Source organism: Seriola lalandi, unplaced genomic scaffold (genome assembly GCF_002814215.2).
Source record: "Seriola lalandi dorsalis isolate HSWRI2012SDOR001 ecotype SW California unplaced genomic scaffold, Sedor1 jcf7180002054271, whole genome shotgun sequence".
In the NCBI taxonomy this organism is placed as follows: domain Eukaryota; kingdom Metazoa; phylum Chordata; class Actinopteri; order Carangiformes; family Carangidae; genus Seriola; species Seriola lalandi.
The window spans coordinates 41,972-53,547 of NW_019524824.1; the positions used below are offsets into that span (position 1 = coordinate 41,972).

Consider the following 11,576-nt stretch of genomic DNA (forward strand, 5'->3'; position numbering starts at 1 on the left):
CGAGATTATTAAATTCATCAAACAGATATTTTGACGACTGATTAATCATTTATTTGTTTTTCAAGCAAAAACACCAAAACATTTGCTCAGTCTCAAATGAGAGGATTTGATACTTTTCTTCAATATATTACAGTAATCTGAACTTTAGGGTCTGGACTGTTACACCGACTGTTACTGTATAAAACAAGAAACTTAAAGACATCGCTTTGGTTTGTGGGGTATTGTAACAGGGATTTTTCAATATTTTCTCCCATTAAAAAATCGTTAGTTGCAACCCCAGTATCACTTTTCTCTCCTGGTAAGACAGTGAATAAGCGTATTTCCCTATTCTTTTGAATGAACAACAGTCAATCAGAGAGCCCTCCCTCTCCATTGGCTGATTTTAAACACTGGTTTGGGAATGCTCTGGTGGTCGGGAGGGATTTAAGGAGTAGAGCATGAACAGAGATGTCCCATGTTTGGGTGTGGCTGAGAACCATCTGTCATCTGTCAAATAAAAACAAAAACGCCCCTAAAATACTAAAATAAAAATGCCGAAAAGGAATGATTGGAGCCAAACACTACAGTTGCTCAACAACAGCTCAACGGTTCAGAAACTTGGTCAAGCTTTGTAAAAGCATCAGATAATTATCTACAAATGCAGAATGTAGTGTGTAAATCTAAGCTGTCAGTCTATTTTTGCACCAATCTTTGAGGCCATATGAGGCATAACACCCAGAGTGACCAAGAGGGAAAAGAAAAATAATCATAGCCCTGGTAGTTTAAACATTCATAGAGTATTTCTATATACAAGCCTATGGATTTTATTTTACACAGCTCGTAAACATATTTTAGGAGACAAACTGGAAAAATCCAAACATATTCATCAGCTTTTTCACACTCCAACTGCAGCATGGTCTCGACTCGACTTCTTTGCATCTGAGTACGAGCCACTGCTTCTGCTGAAGGAGTAACTTTGGTGTCCCATGAGTCTAAATGCTGTTTCAGGGGCTCAGAAACACCTGGTCTCTTCAGTAGTCGTTCATCCTCATTCAAAGGCAGATTCTGGTGGTTGTTTTGAGTTCTTTCACTCTGTAAAAACCTCCTTCATCTTCATCGATTCAACTCAAATCCAGTCCCCTTTGTTTCTCCTCTACTGTGAGGGCGAGAACGTCAGGATCATCCACCCGATCACGAAGTAGAAGAGGAACACAGGGTACACCACCAGCGCCTTACGGTTGGGAGGCTGGCTGTCTGCAAGGAAGGCCGTGGAGGCAAATGTGGACCATCCAAAGGACACTGTCACGACTGCCAGCCGCACGGCGAAGCTGACCGCCCCCGAGCCGCCCATCAAAACGATCCGGCACACGACCATGGCCACTGTCAGAGGCATGATGCAGTATCCCAACACACATAGGCTCTGGAAGAAGGAGATCGTGCCGCCCAGCAGCTTAGAGTTGAGGGTGATGATGATGGAGCCGAACCAGACGATGACAAAGACCTGGGCAGAAGAATATATTTCAACATGTCAGCGTGGAGTCAGCAGAGATATTTATCCTTTCACATAAGAAATGCAAGGTCATTTTATTCTTAATATTTTAATTTTCTGCTGTTTATCCAGAGTCCAGTGAAGGTGGATGCAAGCTTAGCAAAGTAGTCCAGACAACCCTTTCCCTAGCAACATCTTCCAACTCCTGGGGGATCCAGAGGCTTTCCCAGGCCAGATGAGAGATATAATCTCTCCGGCGTATTCTGGGTCTACTCTGGGGCCAGGAAAAACCTCCAATGGAAGGCCCCCAGGAGGCATCCTGATCTGATGCCTGAACCAGCTTTGCCTTCTGGCCCAGCGCCTCTTCAATAGTCTGGTAAAATGCCCATGTTACTGTTGACAATGCACCTGTTGATCTCAAGCTCCATTTTACTCCTCACAAATGAACTCATGACAATGCATCGTTTCCCAGTTGGAAACCATGGCCTTGAACTTGGGAGGTGCTGACTCTCATCTCAGCCACTGATGCTGTGGTATGTGCTGTTGGTGCTTCAATTAAGAGTTCATTATTGGTCTCACCTCTACACAGCTAACCAATTACAGCATGAAGTAGGTGTGAATGTCAGATCTCAGTTCAGTTCTGACTTTTACAGACAAAACTGAGGTGTGAATAATAAAAGTCAGTAGCTGCAGCTCTTTGGAGGAACAACCTTACTTCATATTTGTGGTGCAATTTACAATTAATCAAAAACAAACAAAACAAAATGCTGTGAATCAGTGGCTTTTGTAGCGCTGGAGGTTTGTGGCCCCAGGACAGCCTACTGTCCTGTAGCCAACGTGGTTTTGTCCGGTGCTCCTGTGTTCCTCAGTATGCAGTCTGTATTTTTTTCCTTATACTACTAAGTGAAATAAGAACATGCAACCCTGCAGCATTAAAACATTAAAACTGAACCTTTCTTCAAATGTTAGCTGTGTCCAAATGTGTATTTTGTGCCAACTGTTAACTGGAACTGTCGTTATTGATTAAATTCCTAGAGGAAAAATGATAAGTACTTAGACAAACAAACAGTACTAGAGAAGATAAATAAATCATTTGCATACCTCAGCGAACTGCGGCCCTCCCTGGTCGTCGCTGTCGGCCGCGCCGCCCTGCAGCAGCAAGGCCAGCGTCACGCAGAGCAGCAGCGGACCCCACAGGTCCCAGTCCCGCAGCAAAGCCGAGCTCCGCTTCGGGTACAGCACGTGGACAAACTTATTCCCCACCGCCCGCAGGTCCCGCAGGATGGTCTCCTTCACCGGCTCGTCCAGCGTGGAGAACTCATCGTCTCTCCTAGACGACCCGACGGGCACAGAGATGTCCCCCTCCACCGGGATGTCCTCCGAGATAGAGACGTCGGACAGCCCGGCGAACGGCTTGCTGGCCTCCTCAGCTGCCGCCATCTTGCCGCACAGAGAAGCTTCTAACACGGACCGTCAGTTATTCCAGGAGTCCAGACGACGCCGACAGACACAGTTTAACTTATAACACAACAAGACAGAGACTGATACGACAAATGTTTCCCTAATCCAGTTGAGTCGGGTCTGGTTAGTTCAGTCCGTCTGCTGCTCCACGTCAGCTGTTGTTTACTTCCGCAAGACGTGACGCACGAACATCCGTGTGGTGCGTTCAGGTACACTTGCAGAACTCGGGGAATCTGTAATCCCGAAACGATTTTTTTGTTTGTTTGTTTTCTCTAAATGCAATTCAAACAAATAATACACAAATTCATTCATTCATCCTAATACACAAATTACAAAAGTATATTACAGAACAAGAAACATCATGTAAAGGAGCCAGAAAACATGTAAATTAAAAAGTACTGAGAGCAATGTAAGTTAAAAGTTTCTGTGTTTTTCAGACTTACTGTAAACATAATTTACTGGGTAAATATTACCTGAAATCTTAAATTTGTTCTTTTAAACCTGAGAAACAGGGTTAAAAATCTTAATTTAACCAATTCATCATTACATATGCATTAACAGTCTTGTTTGTACCGCTTTGTACCATGTGGCAAACTGCTGTGACGTCACCCATTGGTTTGTGAACTGCAGTTTTGAAGCCTCGAGTTTGGCTCTAAAAAATACTTTGTTTAAAAATAGGCTTAAAACAAAATGTACTTACCGGAAAAAAATGAATCACTGACTCCTCTGAGTGTCTTTTAGAACAACTGAATGGTGAACAAGACATTTTCAGACAAACATGTTGGAGCTAATTTTGATGAACTAAAAACACAATGACAAGTCAAGTGTCCGACACATCGCTCTGACCTTATATCCAGATTAATAGGCAGGTCCCCCTACATGTCAATCACGCAGTAGCAACGCCCTAAAACCACTCTGCTTTAACGTTTATTTTCTTTTAAAGAGGACCATAATTTGAAAAATGAACATCTTGTTGTATTGAAGAAAAGTTGAAACTAGCCATACAGACCATAAACAAATAACGAAAACGTTTACTGAAGTAATAAATCAAGTGACAAGTAGGGTCATTTTCCCATAGACTTCAATACAATCAGACTTCTTTTTGCAACCAGTGGAGTCTACCCCTGATGGTCATTCGATAGAATGCAAATTTTAAGGCACTTCCACATTGGCTTCATTTTCCAGACCTGGAGTCGACGCCCATTTTTATATACAGATATAAATTGATGATTTCAAGCCCAGAGCAAGTCCTGTAGTAGTCTTATTACTCTTCCATGAAGTCCGCTAGCATAGCATTTATGAACGCGCAGTGCCAGTTCTGGATCGTTCTCATAGGCCAGAGGTACGATGGGAGTGACACTACTGCGCATATTCAGTGGGCCGCATAACGCGGAAGTAACCCCAGAAGCCAGAAACTTTTTAAGCGTATGCGCCAGGTGAGCAAGTTCTATAGAAATGAACGGGCGTCTTTTTTGATCCAGTATCCAGTTCTTACATCCATACATCCATGACCCAGAGTCGACGTCCATTTTTATATACAGTCAATGGGCTGTACACGTTGATCTGTAAAGAAGAATAAATAACCACGCTCCTTGAAGGTACCATTAACTCTGACGATGACGCATAAAATCGGCGACGGTCGCAGCAGAATCGTGTGTTTACGTTCGTGCAGCTCACAATAAGAATCGTATACTGGTCAAAATGGTGACAACTGTAGTCGCGGGTAGAGAATTTAAAATGTGTGGGGTTTTGTTTTAACGTGAACGTGTGTGAGGAAGCGGCAGAGAGATGGAGTTCTTAAAGAAACAGGTGAAATCAGACTGCGAGGAGCTGCTGAGGCGCTTCCAGGAAACGGACTCTGTCCGCTTCGAGGTTTTCTCCAAAATCTGGAGGGAAATGAACTTCGCACAAATTTTCTAGTAGGTTTACTTTAAAATACCACAATGGTTTCAGACTAAATGTCTTTCAGGTTCTGTTATAAGCCACGTTATTACACTTTTTAGAATAGCTTGTCTCTGGGTCATGTGACGTGGAGGCATTTGAAAAAGAGGACACAATTATTATTTTGTCTGTTGAGATATTTTTTAATACATTATTTTAGAATTCTTTTCAATAGCTTCCTCATCATGTGACGGAGTTGTTCACAGTATATAAATGTGTAGTTACATGGCCAATGAGGGTACATCAGTTTATATTACTACTTTGTCTATTTGTTTATATTTCTGTCATAAATATGTTTTTTTTTTTTCTCATTTGAGCCAGTGATTCACATATTATGAAATGTGTATTTACTCAATATTAAAAACAAGCAGAATTTGTATTTCGGTGTGTATTATGTGTGTCAAATTTGGCCGTTGTTTACAGTGTACAACGAACAGGGGAAAAAATTATGAACATATTAAAACACACACAACATTAAAAATAAAACAGAATAATAATATTCGTAATTAAAAGAATCGTGAACATTATAGAACAATCTTAAAAGGTCTAAAAGTTTTTTTATTTAGAAATTAAGATTCAATTAATATGAGGTATAAACTAGGCATCATAACAATACATAATTCATACATTATTTTCATTGTTGATTGATTTAGATTCATTTTATAATTAAATGATGGTCTATACATTTCAGAAAACTGTGCAAAATGGCACAAAAAGCAGTAACTCTTCACATTTGAGCTGGAACCAGAGAAAGTTAGACTTCAACTCATGACATGTAATCATGTTCAACATGTTTTTCCTGTGTTGCAGTGGCACTATGGGGCATGAGAAGCGAGCGTTCAGTCGTCTGGTTCTGGACTCCAGCTGCAGATTCTTCCTGCCGCCCTTCAGCTTCCAGATCAGAGTGGGAGGACTTTATCTGCTGTACAGCCTGTATCGGTGTCAGACCGCCTCGCCCTCAGAGCAGGTCAGGACATGACACATGTACATGGTCTTTAAAGGGTCAGTCCTGACATTATTTATATTATCTCCTACTTGAAATAAAGTGGATAATGAAGTTCTTCCCCTGGCTACAGATCCGTCTGGCGCTGAAGGACTGGGACGACATGAAGAAGTTCGAGAAAGACGCTGTGGACGCTCAGCACATCGACGTCGTCTACATCTTCCGACAGCTGATGTTCCTCAAAGCGTTCCATTTCACCGCCATGCCCACTCAGGTGAGCTGCCTTCCAGCCACACACATTCGCATTTTATATTCATAGAAACCTTGAATATCATCGAATGTAGGAATATTTTGTGTAGGTTAGGAACCCAGAGTCTGGACTGGGATCCTCTACTATCTTCCAGTGGCTCTGTTCCAGTTTGCGTATGTTTTTTCTCTCCTTCCTTCATGTCTTCCTCCTCCTCTTCCTCTCCTGCCAGCTCACCTACAATAAGAAGAAGAAGGCAGAGAGGTCGGCGTTGTGTGAGGAGTTCATCGAGCGAGCGTCTCGTCCGCAGCAGCTGATCAACATCGAGCTGCTGGAGGTAAACGCAAAGAGAAGAGGAGCATGAATTCCCTTAACTTTAACTCAGACAAGCCAGAGAACGAAAAGGTTGTACAGTGATTTTCTTTATTTTTGTTCTTCTTGCAGGAATTGTCCAACATTCACGAGCTCTACAAGAAGCTCAAGTCTTCTGTCTTTTTGACAACAGAACAGGCAGATTCATCCGTCAACCTGATCCATAAAGACCTGGTCCCTCAGCTGCGCAGCACCGTGGTGGATTTCTACAAGTGGCAGCAAAGGAAGGTGAGACATCTCCACAGGTTTTAGTTTAAAATAATCTGTATGTGTGTTTTTCTAGACAACACATCTGCTATATAAACAGGTGCAAATCCTCACATTTCAGGCTGGAATCAATACAGAGTCACTTCTTCTTGCTAAATGACACTCTCACTAATAATTTCAGCATATTACAAATACATATGAGGTTTTGCCCTATTTTTTGTCTTGTCATGTCAGGATGGTGCAGAGGAAGATGAAGATGATACCAGCGGTGAGGGAACGTCATCTCAGCAGGAGGTGAGTTACACTATATTAAACCTTAAGCTCAGTTTACAGGACAAAGCTGCACCGCTTTGTACCTCTTTGAAGTTGCGATCAGTGTATTAATAAAAGCAAAATAAAAACTTGCACTTTTAAACACAAGGTTTAGCACCTCATGAAAGACGTCTCTCATTTGCACAAAGTTTCTGCATTAAAAACAAACATTTTTGGTTCATTAAATCTGAAGTTATGAGCAAATAAACGGTGATAACTTGAGAAATGATAAAGCACAGATGTTTGTATTGCTTCCACAAATGTGCACAAACAATGACCACAAGAACGAGATCACTGACTTGTTCTTAAAAGTTTAATATTAAAATGGTTTGAGCTTAAAAAAAAGTCTGTTGTTTGCACAAACAAACTGGAATAGTTGTATTCATATCCTGATCATACAGGCTGCCAACCTCACAGAGGCGCCCTGTTTGCACAAGGTTCAGTTGTATTCCCTACAGATGTCATTAACCGTAGTACTGTCTGTGTAATTAGACGCACAAGCTGAGTAATTAAAAGTCCCATATAGTATAAAGATAGATTTCCATGTCTTCTTTGATTATAAAGCAGGTCTAGCTTCTATATTAATACTGTGAAAGTATCAAAGCGCTCAGTCCACAGAGAAATGCACACAGCCTGTATTCAGAAACTGAGCCTTAAACCGAGCCGTCAGGACTTCTGTAACTTTGTGATGTCACAACAATGTAGTCAGCGCTCTCAGTCTGAGTGTTTACCTGAAATCTGTTATATTTTTATTTGATAACTCAGAAAACAGTCAGTCAATCAGAAGAGAGGCTCAGAGCCTCCTCTCTTCTGATTGGCTCACTGACCTGTTGTTACTAGAGCTCCAGAGAGAAGCCTGAGAAACCACAAATATATCTTCTTATGGATCAAAAACTTAAAATACAACACAGGGAAAGTGGAAAATATGGGACCTTTTAATCTGAAACATGCAGATTTAACCATTAAGCTTGACTTGTAACAATCACTTCGCCATAAACATTTGTAACGTTCACGTTGTTTAACTCAGTTCTGTCATATTCTGTATATTTCTACTGCTTTTACCAAAGCAGTTACCAAAATAAAAGACTCACCGGCTGCTGCACACACCCTCCTGAACAGCCTTTGGACTCTTGAACTTTGACAATACTGAATGAGTGTGTATTTGTTTGTGGGTGTGGTGGGGTCCGTGTGTTGTTTCATACCAGCCTGGACATAATGAAAGCTGTGGTGGTTACATTTCACCTTTACATGATATCCTCCTGCTTTGTCTTGCACCTTTATTAAAGCTGTAATAATAAGCTTGTCCAGATAGTGGTGCTGTTGACTGACCGTCTGTTTGTGTCCTCAGTGCTCGAAAAGAGCCGGGCTCCTCGCCTCCATCAAATCAAAGGCGTACGGACAGGCATCAGAGGTTTGTGCTTCATGTTATAGATTTTAATATTTTCTTTAAATATTTAGAAAATGAACATTTACTTTGGAGGATCTTTAAGTTTCTTTAAAAAAATGTGTGTTATATTAAATGTATTCCTCATGAATCATACAGATGCAAAACCATTTGAGAGTCTGTGTGATTGTATTTTTGTTGTCAGGCCTCCAAGTCACGTCGTCATCGTCAGGTGGAGGTGGATTACACCAGCGCTGAGGCTGGACCCTCCACCATGCCGGGTTATTCCAGGATTAGTAAACCGTCACTCAAAGCCAGAACCAATGAGAATGTACACATCTCAGGTAAATACCTCCTACTACCTGCCTTTATGCTGTTGTATGGGATGGAAGGTGTTAGGCTCTGGTGGTATCATGGGATTTAGGAATCCAGAAGGTGTGAGATTCAATACCTTCCCAACCTTTTTCTATTATACTGACATGGAGACTCTATTAACATGGTGTGTTGTGGTGCACAAGACACACCAATCAATTAACAAGACTTGTCCAAGTGATTGGCATTACACGTTGTTAAAAGTTATTCTTAGACCAGGACAAGTCACACTGAAGGAAAGTGAACTCTAGATTTTCTTTCTTTTGACTTGAATGTTGCGTTCAATGACTGAAAGTCTCTTCTCATCAGGTGACATGAGGAAAGAAGCAATGACAACCACTGCGATCCATCGTCTCACCAGTTTGGAGTCTGTTCCTGAAGGTACGCAGCCAACACACACACACATCTGACACACCTCATGCTGTGTCACAGTGAGGCCTTCAGTCCGTACTGGACAGAGGAATCCTGTTAGAAGATGATGAACGGAGGTGTTGTGAAGTTTTGACCTGTTGATGGCATTAGGTTCATTTTAGATTCATCTTTAGGAGCCATTTTCCAGTATTAAGGGTTGATGAGAACATACATAACTCCATGTAAGTTACATAAGTTCAGTCCAAACATCTAGAGCAGAGCACTGAATGTGATGAATTTAAGGGATGTTACATCTTTGTTCATGGGAAAGTTCTGTTAACAAAGAGTTATAGAGAAAAGTGTTGCATTATGTTTCTCATATTGTTAATTATGATCTTCCTTTGTGTCCTAAATTAAATTTACCAAGTATATTTCCTACTCAGTTTTAACACAAACTGAACATTATAACCTTCATGAATGTCATGAATATACAGTATATTCAAAACAGAATAAATACAATGGCAGAAAAATGTAACCCTATTGTTTCACACCTGCTTTTTATCTTAAGAAATTATTGGACCAGGATCATTTTTTCTAATCTCAAGAATCTCTTCAACATAAACCAAATGTTACTGTATGTCACTAAATAATTTTTATATATAATAAAAGACAGATGACATTGTTTATTTCTCTCTTTTGTAACATTCACATGTTGATTTACTTTACTTTTTCTATTAATAATGTTTTATTTTTCCTCCTTTCAGCAAAACCAAAAAAATACAAAAGATTTGAGTGGACATGAAGACAATGCAGGAATCAACCTTCATTCTGACTGGAGCAGAACGTTTTTTAAGGATGATGTATCAGTGAAAATATATTATAATTGTAATTAATATTCTGTAACTGAAAGTTTGTCCTACCACTTACTGGCACTATATTACAAAAATGTGAATGCTTTTATATTTTAAAGAACTGGTCTGTTAAAGAAAAACTATAGTTGTAACCCTGCTTACGTTTGTTACAAAATGTAGAGGTTTGCAAAAAGTAAACAACAACTTTGCAGAGTCATCAAAGATGAAGAAGTTTCCTGTTTTCTTTTTACATTCTTGCAGCCATCAGCAGTTGAAAACTCACTCTGTACCTGTTTCTTTGAGTAAGTGTTGTTACAGAAATGTTGTCTTTTACTCACTACAGGAAATGTCTAAATACATTATGCATGTTTAGGAGGGTAAATTCATCCTAATGAGGTTCATCTCTCAGCAGGTTCTTCTCTGAGAGGTTAAAACTGGATATCTGTGATGTCTTTATTTTTGCTTCTGGTGTTTTAAATGTTTTATAAAATGTCAGTGTTTTATTTTTACTGTTAATTTTGTCCATCTCTTTTATAAGTGACATTTGATTCAGACATAAAGTAAGAGGACATCCTGCTTTTGGCTTCGGCCTGGGTTTCATGGTTTTGGCCCCTCAGTTCTAATGACGGGAAATCTTAAACCTTAATCCGAAACTGGGGGTCTAAAGACAATATGTTTTTGTTTTGTTGTTTTTTTAAATGTAAAATGTTATATGTTGGTATCTGAAAAGTAACAACAGCTGTTAGAAATACTCAAGTAAAGTACAAGTATTGTAAAACTGATTTTAGTAAATGTACTTAGTTATATTCCACCACTGGACTTGTCTGATGTGGTCTTCATGCTGAAAAGAAAGTAGTGAAAATGCCATTTTTTTTCTGTGTGTTTCTTATGTTTGTTTGTTTCTTACAAATAGAATAAAGTTTTCATGAATGTTTAACAGTTCTGAACAGTTACAAACTCTCCTTTCCCCTTCATTTATGTGCAACCAAGCCAATCTTACTAAGCTAACTTTAACCTGTAGCTGGGTTTAGCTAACATTACTATTAGCATTAATGTGGCACATTTTTTCTACGTTAAAACAAATGTCACCAAATAGTGGTCTAAACAAGTTGGTGTTAAATAAATTTTAACTAAATATATCGCACTCATTTCTTTTTTTCTTTCTTTTTTTTTTTTTTACTTCGTAGGAGAGTAGCTACTGCTGGAAACGCAAGTTCAAGGACCAACGGCAAGTGCGCGTTAAAGGTAAATATTCGTCTATTTCTCCCTAAATTTGATCAATTTAGGGAACAAGTAACGACTTCAAGTAAAAGAAATCTAAAATTGAAGGTTTAAATAAAAAAAAAACAAAAAAAAAACGAGATGAGTATAATCATTGAACGTGGATGTTTCCTACAGTCCGTGAAGGCGTCGCCGTTCTCCGCTGTGTGGCTGTAGATTTGCGGGTCTGGAGGATGAGGAGCGGCGGGGATGCTGCTGCCTCTGCTCCGCCGATCACACACTCGGTTCCGCAGCCAGTCTGAGGGGAAACAGCCGCAGCCATGGCCTCGGACAGTAAGTACGATCACATCCTCACCGTGTGACCGTCTCTGATGGAGATTTTACTGAGGATGGATCCTGTTTTCAGGCTCCTCTCCTGGTTTCTGTCTTTTTTTGGGGGGGGGGGG

At 40.2% G+C, this 11,576-nt stretch overlaps 3 protein-coding genes across 3 annotated transcripts in view; 2 read left to right on the forward strand and 1 right to left on the reverse strand.

Annotated features, from left to right (window-relative positions):
* Positions 1 to 28: 28 nt before the first annotated feature.
* On the reverse strand, positions 29 to 3,294 carry yipf6 (Yip1 domain family, member 6). Its single transcript, XM_023405311.2, has 2 exons — positions 2,570 to 3,294; positions 29 to 1,480 (listed from the first exon to the last, which is right to left on the reverse strand). Exons 1-2 carry the CDS (start codon positions 2,906 to 2,908, stop codon positions 1,133 to 1,135), a joined length of 687 nt encoding a protein of 228 aa, XP_023261079.1. The 5' UTR covers positions 2,909 to 3,294; the 3' UTR covers positions 29 to 1,132.
* A 1,252-nt stretch (positions 3,295 to 4,546) lies between these two features.
* On the forward strand, positions 4,547 to 10,846 carry snapc1b (small nuclear RNA activating complex, polypeptide 1b). Its single transcript, XM_023405315.2, has 10 exons — positions 4,547 to 4,848; positions 5,681 to 5,837; positions 5,947 to 6,087; positions 6,293 to 6,397; positions 6,505 to 6,660; positions 6,874 to 6,933; positions 8,300 to 8,362; positions 8,541 to 8,679; positions 9,017 to 9,088; positions 9,823 to 10,846. The coding sequence occupies exons 1-10, from the start codon at positions 4,718 to 4,720 to the stop codon at positions 9,858 to 9,860; spliced, it is 1,062 nt and encodes a 353-aa protein (XP_023261083.1). The 5' UTR covers positions 4,547 to 4,717; the 3' UTR covers positions 9,861 to 10,846.
* A 242-nt stretch (positions 10,847 to 11,088) lies between these two features.
* Positions 11,089 to 11,576, forward strand: part of syt16 (synaptotagmin XVI) — a 34,121-nt gene continuing 33,633 nt past the window's right edge. The window contains exons 1-2 of the mRNA XM_023405313.2: positions 11,089 to 11,154; positions 11,308 to 11,463. Coding sequence (XP_023261081.1) covers positions 11,451 to 11,463 — 13 coding nt within the window. The 5' untranslated portion in view covers positions 11,089 to 11,154; positions 11,308 to 11,450. The remainder of the gene's footprint in view (positions 11,155 to 11,307; positions 11,464 to 11,576) is intronic.